We start from the raw sequence: 17,263 nt of genomic DNA, 5'->3' as shown, positions 1-17,263 counted from the left end.
CAAACCTAACTGCTTTCTGCTTAAACCTCAGCAAATTCATTGAGATGGAGATGTTCGCTTAGATTCAACTTGCATTTGTGTCAAGATATTTCAAACTATTTTGACAGCAGCATAATTACTACACCCTCAGCCCCCTTCCAGCAACCATAGCTGAAGTTTCCAAACGAAACCCAGCAGGGCTCTGGCTAATATCAGAGCAGACTGCCTTAACGACAGCGGTGGCATTCTGCTCCTCCCAGGATGTGCTCAGTATCTTGCATGACTGAGTCTGAGCTGGACAGTCAAACTGTATCCCTACGGATTTATGTTTAGGGTTTTTTTTTTCAACCAGAACTTCAGATACTTTTTCAGGCCAGTACCCACACCTCAAGTTTTGTAAATTTAACCCCAGAAGAATGGCAAACAGAAGTGTTTTTCCGAGACCCTCACTTGCTCTTACAAGGCGTGTGCATGGAAAGGGGTGAGGACACATGCGTGGTATCAGAGAAGAGTTTGAGCCTATTTAACCTCACAACACAATGAGTCCTGGCTGAGCTCAGGTCAGATAGAAACCAGCAGGGAGGCACGGATGCTCTCTACACGTTAACACAGCCCATCCATATGCACACTCTCAGAAATGCTTCCCTCCTGAAGCTGCAGGAGTAGGGAAAGGAAAGCACGACACTGTGCAAAGGATCCACCTGTCTCCTAGGAATCAGTGGGAATTTTAATAATCTATTTAGAATCACAGAGTGTAACAGCATTCCAAGCTAAAAAGTTTGCTGTGTTTCCGTTATCAAGTAGTACTGCTACGAAACTTCGTTTTAATTTAACTTAAAGAGGTGTTTTGCAAAGAAAAGCCACCTAGTACTCTACACGAGAAACAGAAATTCATTTCTCTTGAAAATAACATAATGGTATTTATCAGAAAAGAGGCTCTAGTAATTCAAGAGATTTTTTACATATATGCCACAGCAGAAGCCTGGATGTTTTCGAGACACTTGTAGGAACAATCTGTGCTTTTTCTTATCTATTCTTTAAGGGAAAGTTTAGCTTTAGGTTTTCAACAAAACCGTTGATTATTCAGCACTTCACTATGGAAATACTCTCAATGATGGGCACAGGCATCTACCATATGTAATAACGCTTCACAGTGCTAATTTATATGGAAAAGCGCTTAGCTGAATTCGAACTGAGGCATATTGCACAAGTAACCTAAATCATTAAGTGATTTTAAGCCAAATTTTTGCTCCAGCTGATACCAGACTCTTCTAGAAAAATCACGTGAGCTACCTAATTTGTACCTTAAACACTTTGGTCAAAAAACACTTTAGCCAGCAGAAATCACAATCTCAGAACTCTTAAGAAAATAAGTACTTTCACATCTCTTGCTTTTTTTGTCAGAGAATTTTCTACAATGGCCTAGGGTGTTCCTGAACCAGCTGTTCTCTCCCACCCACGAACTACAACATGGCACCCCAAGCTGATGCAACCATTTGGAGGCCATCAGTAAAACAAATTTAATAAAAAGAGGATTAAAGGTCTCATCCAGTTGGTGAGAGCTGATGCACCTGTATGAACAGCAACTTTGTTCCACAGCACCTCTGCTACCTGGACAACCACGGTAATAAAGATATTTATAAAACGTGCAGAACGTCAAAAACATGAAAGATTTAGGATCAGCAATAAAAACTATTTCTCTTCTTACTTCCCTTATGTGAAGTGATATGAGGAGAGGCTGAGGGAACTGGGCATGTTTAGTTTGGAGAAGAGGAGGCTGTAGAGAGGTGGGTGTTGGTCAGTTCTCCCAAGTGAATAATGACAGGAGCAGAGGAAATGGTCTGAAGTTGTGGCAGGGGAGGTTTAGATTAGATATTAGGAAGAATTACTGAGAGGGTGGTCAGGCACTGGAACAGCCTGCCCCGGGAGGTGGTGGAGTCACCAACCCTGGAAGTGTTTAAGAAACGTGTAGATGTGGCACTTCAGGGCATGCTCTAGTGCCTGGGATTGTTGGGTTGGGTGTTTTTCTGTTGTTGTTGGTTGGTTTTTTTTTTGTGTGTGTGTGTGTGTATGGTCGGACTCAATGATCTCAAAGATCCCTTCCAACCATGAAGATTCTGTGAAAGTTGTGAACGTTACACAACTAAGTACATTTAGGCGGAAAACAGGTGATATACACAACAGCCAGTATGGATTTAGACAAAACCTGATTTTTATAGATATTCAACTATGTCTTAATACGAATGCTGAAGGAATTATGGCAGCTTCACAGAATGAATTCCAAATTCAATTTTAGGTTTCTGAGGAAATGATAGCAGGAAACACTCAATGTAAAGTTATACTGAAGATGAGAAGGCGCTACAGGGCCACACAATATGAATATCTCCTGACAGCATTGAGTAGCTTTGATGTTTCTCTCAGAAACAACCGATATCCTCAGCCCTGCCAGAGACAATGTGCATTTCTGAAATCTCACACGTTCAGAGCCACCAAAGCCATATGCTGCTTCCGAGGCAAGCACAAACACACGTGCCTGTTGAGGCTGCCAAGCACCCACACCATAAACAGGATTATCTCCTTGGCTAGAGCTTAACAAGTGCTACAGCAAAGCGCACAAACTGCTTCCACAAAAACAGTGTCTGTGTAGCTGTACATTTTGTTACTTTATAGAGAACAATTAAACCAAGAAATCAGCACTGATAAACCGGAGAGCCTGTCATTCCCAAGACTGAACTGATCATCCAAGATGAAATCACACCAGTGCTGTCACCCAGCCATACTGCCAGTTCCAGGCCATCCCTCTTGCAAGATGTGATATTAGTGAAAACTGGTGCTGCTTATTACAAAATCTTCTTTCTTCCTATACTATCAAACAGCAAGGTTTTTATACCAAAACATAGTTTTAATAGCGTTTCATTTCTGCTAGCCTTTCCTCACATCTCCTTCACTCTTCATCTCTTCCTGTCTGCTGCAATAGCAAACTACAGATAATCATTTTTCCATGTGGGGCATGATGAGGATTTCCATGGACAGCAGGCCAGCTTCAACAGACCCTCCTTCACCTTGCACCTGGGTCAGGGCAACTCCTGGTATCAATACAGGCTGGGGGACAAAGGGATTGAGAGCAAACCTGCCAAGAAGGACTTGGGGGTACCAGTGGATTAAAAGCTGGACGTGAGCCCACAATATGTGCTCACAGCCCAGAAAGCCAAACGCATCCTGGGCTGCATCAAAAGAAGTGTGGGCAGGAGGTGATTTGGCCCCTCTGCTCTGCTCTGGTGAGACCCCACCTGCAGTACTGTGTCAGGAGCTCTCAACACAGGAAGGACATGGACCTGTTGGAGCAGCTCCAGAGGGCCACAAAAATGACCCAAGGGCTGGAGCACCTCTCCTATGAGGACAGGCTGAGGAAGTTGGGGTTGTTCAGCTGGGACAAGAGGAGGGTCTGGGAGCAGCCCTGTAGCAGTCTTCCAGTACCTAAAGGGGGCCTACAGGGAACAAACTTTTTAGTAGGGCTTGCTCCTATGAGGACAGGCTGAGGAAGTTGGGGTTGTTCAGCTGGGACAAGAGGAGGGTCTGGGAGCAGCCCTGTAGCAGTCTTCCAGTACCTAAAGGGGGCCTACAGGGAACAAACTTTTTAGTAGGGCTTGTTGCAACAGGACAAGGGGTAATGGTTCTAAACGAAAAGAGGGCAGATTTAGACCAGATATAAGGAAGAAATTTTTACAATGAGGGTGATGAAAAAGTGGCACAGGTTGCCCAGAGAGGTGGTAGATGCCCCATCCCTGGAAACATTCAAGGTCATGTTGGATGGGGCTCTGAGCAACCTGATCTAGCTGAAGATGTCCCTGCTTATTACAAGGGGGTTGGACTAGATGACCTTTAAAGGACCCTTTCAACCCAGACTATTCTATGATTCTGTGATCCTCCCTTCCTCTGCTGCTCACACTCACCCCTGTGCCAGTGCAAGCGAGAGAGCAGCACCGCTGTTTGTGCAGCTGCACATACCAGAGAAAGTGATCCAGGCTAAAACATAACCCAGGGAAAAAAAAAGAAGGCTATTTTAAATCAGATCAGTTCACACATCCAGTTTACCATAAAGGCAAAGGCAGTACAAAGCAGAGAGGCAGAGATGGCTTAAATGCCGTCGCTACAGAAAGAATTGCTCAACCTGGTTGAATCTGATCACTGACACGTACTGGCAGAAATGGTGAGTTGGGGCAGGGACACGCAGCTTGGGCTGGGATTCCTGAAATCAGTCCTGTTACCAAAAGTCAGTATCATGTGAAAGGAAACACGCACATTACCAGGAACCTGGCTTGGGACTGTGCTTGGGATTCCCACCTTCTGTATCCTACTCTGGACACCTGACCTTAAGCTCTTTGGCCACTGGAGAAAGGAGTTCATCTTTTAAACCCCCTCTAGCCAGTCCTTGGGACTGCTGAAAACAATCCCTGTTCCTTTCCTTTTTCCTATCTTCTGCTTTTAAACATTCCCCCTGACTTTCTCACCCAAACAGAGTCCCACAGAAAATGTCTCTGAAAAGCCAGAGTCAACAACAGTAAGTCCATAGTCATACTTCATTCCACATCACTATGAGAAGCACTGGTGTTATCTAGCTTAAATTGAATACCTTAACTGAATGCCTGTCAATGCAGCACTGTGTGAAAGGATCTCTTCATAATTATACAACATAAATATTTAAAAGTACTATATTCTCTGAGAAAATGTAAGACTCTGCTGAAAAAAAAAGGCGTTTAACCAGAGAAAATACAAAAGTGCTTTTCACTTGTAACTTACACAGGTAATACTTCAATGACTTTGAACACTAACTTTAGTCTCACTGCCCAGTTTTAATTATGAGATCACCAGTTTAATTATGAGGTCACTAACCTCTGGGTTTTTTTGTTGCTAAGCTGCTTATGTATTAACAGAAATTCTTAAAATAGTTTAAAATTTAGGCAGTGGCACTTTTTTTTTTTTTAAGTTAACTTATGCATTCACTGAAAGCACTAATAAAGAAATGCTGGTTGGCTAAGTGAAACAGCATGCAGACATCACTCATTCCTCTTCTTGGGAAGGTTGCCAAATGAAAACATATGATGGGAGTATGGCTGAAGGTGCTGTGTGGGGTGACACAGAGCAGTGCTAAAACAATAGCTGACTCTGCACATTCAAACTCCTTCTTCTAGCTTTTCCCCTGGATAAAATAAAAACACATTTATTAAAGTATCCTTATATTCTGGATCCAGAAGATCTGTGGCTGACAAAAGGATTCCCAAGTCTTCAGCACTCCTTTTCCTTTGTTGGCTCAGGACTAGTTTGTTTTTTAATTTGTGGAAAAGCATATTCAGTCAAGTTAAACAGTTTGTGTATCAACACCTAAGCCTGTGGCCTTAGAGATTTATTTTCCATTTCCCCAACTTTGAAACCCCAGCTGTGCCTAAGAAAATTGCTTCATGCAAAGAATAGGAAAATAATAAAAACAAACATAAAAGTGCAGTGCTGTCAAGAGCCTACATCCACAAAAAGAGATGGAGTGGAGGAAAGATAGCTTCCAACCCTAGAACACCCAATTCAGTGAAATAAGTGTCCAGACTCCACCAAAATCTCTTTGATGGGTGGGAGGAGAGGCTGGTACAACCCTGTGTGGAATTCCTCTTTAATGTGGCTTCACTGCTAGCTGGCTTACTAGCAGTAGGGTGGGGGGAAATAGTTTAAAGCCTAGCGTACCCTGGAGGGCAGCACAGCCTGCATTTCAAGTTGAGAAATGATTCCCATCATTTATTAGGAAAAGCTTCAGTAAGGAGCATATATAATTTAATTTATTCCTACTCCAGTAGTGCTTAAGGACCTTCCATTGGGTCCATATATGACTGAACTCTACACTGGATAAAGAACAACACAGAAGTTATTTGCCTCCTAGGCAAAAGAACAGAAGTATGTTGGGCTGATGTGACGGCAGACACACGATGGATGGCTTTCATGGCTTAGTGGCTTCATGGGATTAGTGGAGGAAACAGAAAATACCCCTGATGCGCCCCTCTCCCCCAATTCAATCACACTGGGATTCAAGGGCCGACCAGTTTACAGTTGATGAGAAACACTCTGCCTTAGTTCATTCCCCTGGAGGTCAACGTCCCCAAATCCAGGCCCCATGAGCCCTTCTTGACTCCGTTTCCCTCTTCCCACTCCCCTTCTCCTCGTACGTATACCAAGAAACCTTCTCTTCCACTGACCGGTCTTTACCCTCCCCCATTACTCATAACTCATGCTTGTTACTGGAGACCATGGCCAGTGGATGGAAGAGAAGTTAACACCAAGAACTGCTGCCAGCAGAATTTTCTCTGTTTTGGTGTTACCCTTAGACCTCTCTGAGTGACCCATCACCTCTGACAGCTGAAGCTAAGACTGGAAGAACTGAGTCAAGAGGCAGTCCACACCATAGTGCCATAGCACAACAGAGGCAGGGGCAGCCAAAACTGCGGGCTCAGATGCTCCAGTTGTTGTTACGCTCCCAGGAGGGAAAGAAAAATACCTCCCTGAGAAGTGCTACTACTCAACCTCATTCCCAGTGGATGGCCCCAAGCTGAGAAAGCTCTCCTTTGTTTTGCAGGTTGGCCAGGCAATTCACGGCACTCATCCAAAATATATGTGCAATCAACTTCCACCGTACAACCTGGAAATATTTTCGTTTGTCATGATATTACCTAAATGCAGATAACTGGCAAAAATAGGTGTCATCCAACAAACTTGAAAGACTGGAACAACCCCTTCTCCTCTCTCCCTTTTGTGACCTTTACACTCTTCAATTCACATTTCCAATGCAGCATGAATCAGGTGAGTTGAGGCTCCTCAATCATTTCTGTCAGGTTACCATGTCAGTCTTTTCAGGGGACAAAACTAACTTGCTGACAGACCAGATATGCTGATCCTGCCTTATGCCATATGTTTGTCCTTCTCCTCTTCTATCTCCTGAAGCATTAGCCCACCGTGCTCCAGCTGCCTTGCAGGAAGGGGCAATGCATGCCTTAAAAAAACTGGTGCCTGCCCTCATTCAGACCTCTGTTTCCTCCCTCAGGTTGAGGAGGGCTGCTCTAAGTCAAGGGAGAGTTCACCACAGGAGAAGAAAGGAGAGCAGGATGGTGAAAGAAGGCAGGTTACTCAACAGGCATGCATTAGGGGGGAACACAGCTTCCCTCCCTGCCAACAACAGGCACTAAAGCCAGAGAAATTTGGGAATGGGACGCGTATGTTTCCATCCTCTCCTATCCTCCCCCTAGTTATCTAAACTCACTTTTAATGGGTCAGTCAACTTTATTTTGAGTAATAGCTTTCTGCTGCAACTTAAAGACCCATACTTCAAGAAAAGTGAACCCAGAAAGGAAGTCAACAGTGATAAGAGAGCTGATATTTTGATATTTTCCATATGTAGCAAGAATATATATTAAAAGAAAAAAAGGACAGATTATTTCTTAGAGAGTTCAGGAGGCCTTTAAAACAAACCCATCCTCCAAACACTAAAGAGAAATACTCAGCAAGAAACCAATTCAACAGTTAAATAAGAGAGGTCAGCATGCAGCGGGGGCAAAAATCTGTATTAAACCCACATACAACTATAGTATTTACTACGACTACTGCCAATAATCTTCTGAACTATGTTATAAACTCTGGAGCCTATTATATAAAAGCTCACCCTTGCTCCTGACCCGTCCCCCCACTCCACGCAATTCCTAATACTGTAAGCATTTCATGGTATGCTATATCTGTTTATATCCTTTTCTTACACTTTTAAAGTGACAACACTGCTGGGGGTTACTTGTCACAAGGTCATTTCCTGTACTTGATCCATGAAAAGGCACTGGCACACATATACACTCCCAAAATCATATATGCAGCTATTCTACGCACTGCCCTCAAAAATATGCTCGAAAGCATATTCTCATTTCAAGTTTTGAAAAATACTTGCTCATTTAATACCAAATGTCAAACAAACCCTTGTTAGAATCGAAGTATTAAAAAAAAAATTTAAAAAAGTACAAGCATTGGTTACTAGGATAAAACCAAAAGCTTCAGGGCTCAGAGAAATAAATAAAAAGGACCTGAAAGGCAATCTAAAAGTGGGACTACAGAACACCATGTCATGTAGAGACACCTGAGGAAGTTTAAACAGATGGAGTCAGAGGAATATAGCCACATTAGCACAGTCTTCTAATTAGACTAGCTTGCTATGATACTCAACAGGACCACTTAGCCAAGCCTGAATCCTGAACTGACACAACTGTGTTGTGTCCACTGTCTAAAATCGCTCATTCAGCACATGCTTGGGTATCACTGGACAAGATGGTATAAATGTATAAATACATCTCAGGATTCAGAAAAAAAAAAAATCACAGATCCTCAACTTTTTACCAGTATTTGACAGATCTAGAAAAGACTTTCTTGTTATTCTCACATTATACACATTTGTAAACACCTTTCAAGAAGTCTTTGTTTCCAGGTATACATTGGGAATTACATAACGCATTGCAGAGATGCAGGCCATTTGGAAAAAACCCAAAGAGAGCCCAGGTGACCTTGACTATCCTGTAATTAGATGCCTGAATCTATACTAATAATATAGTCTGTTGCAAACTTTGGTCTAGCTGTAAAAAAGGATCAAACACAGTTTACATATAGGGGTTTTGGGTGTTGTTTTTAAATCCTCAGGGTAACACTTTCTAACAAAATATCAAAATGTTGAATGAATCTATTATGGCTACAGTGGTCTGTGCTCTTGGAAGTTGTTCTAATTATAGCCAGTTTTGGAAGTAAATTCTGATGAAGTTTTGCAGACTGAGGAAAGTAAGATGCATAGACATCAAAGGACTAAATGGAGACATGGAGTAAAGAGTAGGGTAAGACCATAAAGACAGAGATATGAGTGAGGTAGCAGTTTTTTTATATGCAGAATATTCCCCCCCTCAATGTTCCAAAGAGGAAAGAAAAGAAAAAAAACCACACCACCACAGCAAACCCCATTGAACTTGAGGCAATCAGGACTTAATTGTATTCTAGTAACTGGACAAATGTGGCAGTCACTGGAAGGACAGGGGATAGAACTTTTCATTTACATCCCTTTTAGGCACAATGATGGAGGGAAATCATCTGTCTAAATCCCATCTTACTACCTCTTCTCTTTCTTAATTTTCTGTCATAGTTACCCTTGTGAACAGCAGAACTCTGTCCTCAAAATGGCTACATCAAAAAATCCTATTACAATCTTAATTAATATCTAGGCAGGCTCATTTGGAAAGGTGGCTTTCCCTCACATCTCTTTGAGCCAGCCCAGTGACCGAATGACATCTCACACCATAGAAGTGACAGCTCTGCTGTTTCACTCTTCTACTTCCAACTGCTTCAGTCCCCATCCTTTGCACAGTAAGAACGAAACAGAAGCCTGAACTTTACACTTCACTGTTTTTGTTGGCCTGAATTAACTTTTCTTACAGTATTTTAAAATCTTTATATGTTTTTATAAAATCCCTTCAACATATTTTTGAGGCTTATAATACTTGTGTTAACTTATGGGATATTAAGTTGATGTAGAGATGTGATTCATTCCCTTCGTGCTTAAGATCATGCTACTTATGTGACAGCACAAAAAGATGTGTCTGGGAAAGACATTAAAATAGAAATCAATCTCATTTTCTTCCTCCATAAAGGCAGAATCCACCCCTACCAATCCTTTCTACTCATCCATACCACAAGATTGTAAGTTACATAGAATGCAGTAACATCAGAGCTTAAATATGGGACTTGTCAAACGCTAATGTGCTATCTCTGTAACACAAGTGTCCTATGGGGAAAACTATTACACGTATTTCTGAAAGAATTTTTTTCTCCATTTTATTATGCAAAACCCATAAAACGATATCCTCAGTTTCCAGAGCATCTCATTAGAGACAAACTTAGAAAGGCAGACACTTTGTTCATTGTTTGGCTGCAAAAACGTTCCATGGGCAAAATGCCCTGAATAGATGCTGCAGCACTTACATTCCCAAGGTATTTCCATCTATTCTGTGAAGGCAGTGGTTAATACTAATAGGAGTTGGCTGAGTTACTGACATTTGGGAAAACACTGGGGGAGGCGGAAAGAAGAAATAAAATGGGCGCAACAGATACGGGGAACATATCAGGGAGGAGAGAAACTGAAAGGCAACAGTAGGGCACATCTACCTCAGGCTGAACTTTTTCCTGGCGAGAAGAATCAAAACAGGAACTTTCAGCCATCTAAAAGAATGAAGCTGAGGTTCTGCTGTTAAAAAATAGCATTCAAACATTTTCTGAAGAAACCTAAGTAGCGCTGGGGCACAGGATCTGAAATTTGACAAGGGCATCCTTGGTGCCAGAGAAGTCTATTTTGCTGCCCAGATTTTAACCCACCCACATTTGCATAGTGAGGAAGGTCCTGAGGAATCTTTTGTATAACCTTCCTGGCAATACATCCCTCCAAATGTTCTGCCTGCGTGGTGGTAACTCCAGCTGCCCAAGCAGCCCTTCCTTGCAAGCTTCTCCTCGTGACAGCTCATGATGCCGCAGTGTTACCTTGCAGAGGACTGCATTAACAAAGTCTCCAAGACATGGAAAAAGAGTCACCACCTCTGGCAGACCTTGGACCACACTATCCTTTGTTAGGTTATCTATCTGACTAACTAAAAGCTAAGCAAATTAAACACAAAGCCCAAGCAAGGATCAAAGAAGCAATGATAGCTGGAGGAACCCTAGTAATATAATCAGTGGAAAAACCCAATCAATGAAAATTAGAGCATACTGAATTGGCCGTTTCGTAAGACCATCCAAGGGGAAGGATGAGACCATTGTCCTTGGTGTGAAATGCACTGAGGTGTGTCAGTGGGGAAACTCTAATCAGAAAACTTTTGCAAACAAAAGGGGGTGACTGCCTGCAAAGGTACAGGGACTCCTTATGGGATGTAGGAAGAGCAGCATTTTGGGTCTGTGTAAAACTTAAGAGGGAATTTAGGAAGGGGATTGTGGGAACATGTAAAGATTGTGAGGCAAGGTTTAGTGGAAGGACTGAAGATGGGGAAAGGGAGTAACCAAGGTGGACTGGAGAGGAAGAAGTGTGGGGAAAAAATAGAGGGAAAGGGGGAAAAAGGGGCTGGTTGGGTGTAAAGGTGGCTGGTCAGCAGCCTGTCTGACCACAGTCTGTCCTGATGAAATTAAATTTAAACCTGATTTCTGACTACCTTCTGTAGTCTGTGCTCTAGATGTGTATGTATGAACATGAGGGAGCAGGAGGAAAGGTCTGAGTGCCAGCAGCTGGAGGGAGCCCTGAACCTCAGGGGCTCACAGACCCTGGTGCCAACAATTGGAGCAGGGCAGGGGCACCGAGGGGCTGCTGGATAGACTGAGGATAAGGCCAACAGCAGCAGTGACCCATCTATCGTCTGTGCCACATTGTACTAGCAGACTCCAATCCCCATCAGCAAGAAGGGAAGGAAGAGAACTGGGCCACCCTTGGTGTGGGTGACCCTGGTGGGTGACCCTTGGTGGGTGACCCTGGGCCACCCTTGAACACCCTTGGTGTTCATCTGAGGGCTGTGGGTGCTGGTAGAGGCAGTGCTAGCTCTCTGTGGTGACCTGCCTGGCTGGGCAGACGTGCAGCGTGAGGGTGCACGTGGTACCTCTAACATCCTCCTCACACAGGGAGCGAACACTCCAGGGAGCCACAACTTGGTGCAACACTCATGACCGTGAGACACTGACTTAGGACCGTGAGATCTTTGTGGACAAGTCTCCCACAATAACTTGTGAATGTTCCATCATATGTTCCAGACATAACTTTTATGTTAAACAAGAAAGTATCAAGAAACATCATTCAATGCACTGCACTAAACCACGAGCACGTATCCTGCTCCTCTGATTAGACGTGCCACAGATTGATTGCTCTCCCCAGCTTTTGTGATTTTAAGCCAAGTCAATTCGCTTTCCAAGTATGTTAGATAGCTTTTGTTGCAATGTTCTTCTGGTTTTAAATCAAACACTGATGTAAGCATGCTTCCATTAAAAAAAAAAAAAAAAAAAGGAAAGAAAAGGAAAAAAAGGTATCTTACCTCCAAGTTGTAGAGATATTTGAAACTGTTTTTCTGATTGGCTGCCTTTTCCACAGCTTGAGCTAATTTTACTGCTCCTCTACCACCAGCTGACCAGTGATTGCAGGGTACAGCATCAAATGCTCCAGATTGCTTTGCAATCTCACACACCAGATCAACCTCAGCAGGAGAGTCAGTTCTGCCAACCAAACAGTTCCGTCTCATTATTTTGTTTAATTAGTTCTCTTTTATAACCTTATATCCTTACTCTACCATCAGCAGTTGTAAAGCAAGTCTATAAAGAAATGCATATGCATTTACATGTTTCAAGAACACTTTTTATAAATGTTACAGTTAATTAACATAGAAGATTGATATTTCCATAACAGTGTCTACATTTTTGGTGGTTTTAAAACCTTAAGAACAAGCTAAGAATTTAAAGATCTTTATATTTAAGATGAAAAGATGAAATTCTTTAACAGCTTCTTTTCTTTGTGCCAAAACTGATTAATGTAAAAACCAAGAAAACTGTGAAATTTGAACTGTGGATTTACTCACAAGAGTAATGAAAGAACAGACTTACTTGAAGACATTTAGAGCAACCACAACAGGAACTCCAAAGAGTTGAGTAATTTGAATCTGTTTCTGTAGATTACAGCAGCCATCAGCTACCAGCTGGAGGTTCTGTGCAATTAAATAAAAATTAATGGAAGGGGTAAGATACATCAAGTCTTCTCCAGCCAAAGAATTTTCCATAAATGAAACTGAACATAAACAGTGCTGATCATAACAGCTGCAGACAAGTTAAATGCTTCCAGAAAACAATATTTTGGCACTTATTAATTCTTATTTCAATTAATAAGCAACAGACATATCTAAGTAACTAAGCAGTGTCAAAAATCTGTACATGAATGTATTGCTCTTTTCTGGGACACAAGAAGCCAGCGCAGCCTGTCGTGATTGTGAAAGGGCTGTTGGTCTCCTGTTTGCAAAGTTTACAAACAAACTACAGCAGTAGGGTGGGGTTTGACATACAGATGTTAGACACATAGACTAACCTATATACACATACACATCCCAGATAAAAACACATTACTGGCTTTCCTTATTAACTCTTTTACCTCACACTTTGTAGGCCCTGTTTTAATTGCAACAACACACATACCCTTAGCCTGATAAAACCAAAAGACCAGAACTTGTCTACAGCAAAGAGACAAGGAAAACAAACCTGTAGAATTCGCTCTTGTTTGAAGAGTGACATCCAACACCAGATGTGAAGCACAAACAGACTAAAAATGTTGTTTAATGAACATGTTAAGCTATCATTAATTCCAGGGAACGTCTTTGACCCCTGCGCCACTCTGCTCTTGTGCTGCCACAAATGCCTCTACGATGGACTGGAATGAAGAGCTGATCAGGCTGAAAACTTAGTGGTCCCGGAAAAATTACTGAAAAAAAAGTTATTTTTCAGCTAGCTCAGTTCCTCAGTACAATCTGCCATGCAGTCACACCCATAGCACACACAAGAGGGATAACGCCAAGCAGCTGGGGGAAGATGAGATGGCTTTACTTGTTGTTCATGCCTGTTAAAGGTGTTGACTGAACGTCAGCATTAGAGCACGCTATTGTTAAGCCTGAGGCTGCACACTATCCAGCCAGAGGAATGAGAAGTTCTGATTCTCCATATACCACGGCATTTTGTCCCTTTACATGAAAACTTCTCCTAAAGTTTTATAATAGTTCCTCTTACCTCTTCCGTGTATTCTTTCTTCAAGGGGGCACCGGCAGTTACCTGGAATAATAAACAATCGAAGTCATCACAGATTGACACTTGCCACAATACTCAATAGTCAGAAACACACTTTTGCTTACTTTCTATACTGCCAGTCAGCACACACACTGTACACAATATCATAGCTCAACTGCAGCTCCTCTTTTATTCCAAGTTATACCAGTACATGGAGAATAGCAACGCTTCCTATTGAATTTGGGTAGCAAGATGCAGGTAGTGACTCAGCAACCAGCTGTAAAAGATTTATTAGAGAGGAGGTAATTGGATCCCAATTCTACGTGCTTCACAACGCACCAGCAGTCCAAAGACAATGGACAGCATCCTCCAGCAGCTGGCTGAAGGAGTAACAGTGACAGAGAAGACCAGAAGAGGAACATAATCTTTGGGTGACCTGTAATTACTGCCCCTGGCAAGGAACTGCATGTAAGTAATTTACTGGAAAGCAGAAAGGTATACAAACAAAGAGTATCACTGGGATACTATACTGAGTCTTCAAGGACCGCATACATCTGTCCCAGGCACTGGACTTAGTCACTTCTGTCTCAAGCATTGGTCTTGGTCCATTTTATAGTTAACCTCCCAGTAAAAGTATCTGGTACTCTACATGCCTCTGTGATGCATTACGTAAATAAATTAAACCTTTATACTTCTAAAGACACCAATCACACAGAAATACAGACAATTATTAAGAAATATTTAAGTCCCATTGTTGCTAGATCGAATGATAACACACATGAAAATATACCTACCATGATACGCATGAAGGAATATCATTAAAAATAAAGAAAACTTGTATTAGAAGTGGGCTAAAATGATAGAAAGTTACACAATTATGCCAACTTGAAAGGCTGAAAAAGGACAGCTCAGCTTTAGCTCTAAGAGACGATTAGCTGTAAGGGAGACCACGCATTCCAAAATTTTGTGACTGTGGAAACAGCTCTGGTATTTTCACCCAGTGAGACTGTTTCCCTGGCAGCATCCCTCACTTGCGGGCTGCTCGACAGATGAAAGTGTTTCTAGGAGTCAAGTGTCTGTCTGCTTGGCTAGCAGAGCCTGATCTGATTGTGTAACTGAGGAGTACTTCTACAATCAGTAATCTGTACAAGTCTTTCCATGGCTTAAAAAGCAAAAAATGATGCACCGGTGACTTTTGGTACACTGGCAAAACACTTGTACAATTTTATCAGTTACCTTAGCATCCCTGAGGGAATTAAACTGAGCAGATTAAAAGGACAGAAGGGGTTCCCATTATTGCAGTGAAAGAAATCTCAAAACCTCGACTACCAATGTTCCCTACTTCTGCTCACATACTGCAACCTGAACTCTTCTCATTCCTCCTCAGCTGCCAATTTTCCCAGCCTGCAACTACTTCAGTGCACTTACAAATGCTATTGCAACAGGCAGAGAAAAGAATATACATATACACACATATATATATACACTGTAGTTTTTGTTTTCTTTTCATGCGAATAAATTTCCCTCCCTCAACAAGATTTAATACTTCTTCAGAGCTCTCTCATCCCTCTCCTCTCTTGCATTACCTTTGGACCAACAGCTGTATAACAGGGTAGCTCAGGAGGGACACCTCAATACTGCCCCATAAGCTACCCCCAATATTTCTTAAACCAAGATATTTTACTTATTTCAAATATTAGCAACAATAGTATTTTCCAAGGAAGGTGCAAAAACTTACATTTGGCCCACCTCCATGCATCTTCAAAGCCCTCACTGTAGCAACAAGTACAACCACACTGGGAACCAAGCCAGAGGCTCTGCATTTGATGTTGAAGAATTTCTCCATCCCAATGTCAGCACCAAAGCCAGCTTCAGTTACTGTTAAACATTAAAAAAACAAAACAAAACCACACATAAAACATGCTTTCGGTTAAACACTGGGGGATATTTCTACTTCAGCATACAGTGCACTTAAATATACACCAGTACTTGGTTTTGAATGAACTTTCAAATAGAGGTCTATTTACATTACTGAGTCTGATTAAAAAACTATTCCCAACACAGAAATAAATTATCTTATTCTTGATATGTACAATATGTCATCAAAAGCAGTCACATGGGAAAAAAAACCCCAAGCAATCCAAATTAGTTGGAATCAAAGGCGTTTAAAAACATCTCGCTCTCTAAAATAGCTATTTCTGTGTAATTATATTTATTTTAAAAGTTTAAAATTCTTACAGATCTAAGACTTCCCTACATTATTCCTCTTTCCTTTTATTTCACTGAAAACGGGCTTTCATCGTAATTAATGGTCCTAAATTCTCCCAGGTTTGCAGAACTGCTGGTCATCTCTTGCTTTTGTGGAGCAGATGTTTAATTATAGCTACAAGCCACCACTTACAGTCATGTCTCAGCGTTGAAGGCACTGTGAAACAGTGAATTCTATAAGGGGACTCAGCACCAAAGAAGTCAGACATTAGTGTAACATGACTTGGGAAGAAAATCTGTGCAGAATTAGGATATGCCAGGAAAATTATTCTTAACAGAGCTATAAATGAAAGAGAAGATAGTCTGTATTAAATGACGTCAGTCTCTTCAGAGCTAGTTTCCTCTGATTTGTCAAATACCACTTATTTCAATCGCCTCTTTTAAAATCCAAATAATTTCTTTTTATTAGACAAGTACAAGCACATAGCAATTCCAAAATTCAAGGGCTTAAATCTCCTGCTGGTTGAAAATTTGCCAGTGTAACTATTTCCCACCAGAACACACTGAAGAGTTGGGATCGACGTGTGCCTCCAGAAGATGTGAAGGGGACAAGCCAAGGTGGGAGAACAGCTTGCTCCAGAGGCTCCTGGACCCAACTCCAAGCAGGGCTGGCAACGTGTCCCCATAACCACCATCAGCTTGCAAAAACCTGCCAGCCCTTTTGCCCCTCGTGCTTCGAAGGGGACCACAAACATCTGATTGAACATTTCAGGGCGGGAAACCTTCAGCGGGGTCAAGGAGGAGGAGGTGGAGCTCAGCTCTGCTGCTGTGGGAGAAAGCATCTTTCTGTTGGCAGCCGATGCACTTTAGGAAGTCCCAGCCTTTGTGCATTTGTCCTCACCCCACCGGTCCTTTTCCACCCCTTCGTTTTGCAGAGGCTGAAACAATTGTCTGTGTGGCTCTGCTGAGAGGGAGGAAATAGCTGCTGGGGCTGGGGGAGGAAGCAAGAGCTAGCAAACAAGGGGGTGGGCGTGCGGAGGGGGAGCAGGGACCTCTTGAAATAGTAACATGGCAAGTGTCATGATTAACATTCCCCAAAATCATTGTAATAAGTATATTATCTTTTTCCTGAATAACCCTGAGAAAAACAGACATACCGAACATGGAAACAACAAAAAAAAAACAATCCCCCCCCCCCCAAAAAAAAGAGGTTTAAACAAACCAAAATAAAGAG

The 17,263-nt window shown here is 42.1% G+C and overlaps 1 protein-coding gene across 1 annotated transcript in view; it reads right to left on the bottom strand.

The window, feature by feature from the left end:
- The window catches only part of MTHFD1L (methylenetetrahydrofolate dehydrogenase (NADP+ dependent) 1-like), a 155,319-nt gene that overhangs the window by 53,132 nt on the left and 84,924 nt on the right, over positions 1–17,263 (bottom strand). Inside the window, exons 21-24 of the mRNA XM_014950508.1 lie at positions 15,560–15,699; positions 13,825–13,866; positions 12,658–12,758; positions 12,096–12,273 (exon numbers count right to left, since the gene is read on the bottom strand). Of these exons, the coding sequence (XP_014805994.1) occupies positions 12,096–12,273; positions 12,658–12,758; positions 13,825–13,866; positions 15,560–15,699 (461 nt within the window). The remainder of the gene's footprint in view (positions 1–12,095; positions 12,274–12,657; positions 12,759–13,824; positions 13,867–15,559; positions 15,700–17,263) is intronic.

The sequence above is a fragment of the Calidris pugnax genome, unplaced genomic scaffold (assembly GCF_001431845.1).
Source record: "Calidris pugnax isolate Ruff unplaced genomic scaffold, ASM143184v1 scaffold24, whole genome shotgun sequence".
In the NCBI taxonomy this organism is placed as follows: Eukaryota; Metazoa; Chordata; class Aves; order Charadriiformes; family Scolopacidae; genus Calidris; species Calidris pugnax.
Note: the sequence above shows the minus strand (reverse complement) of the source record. Positions and strands in the feature narration are given on the sequence as shown.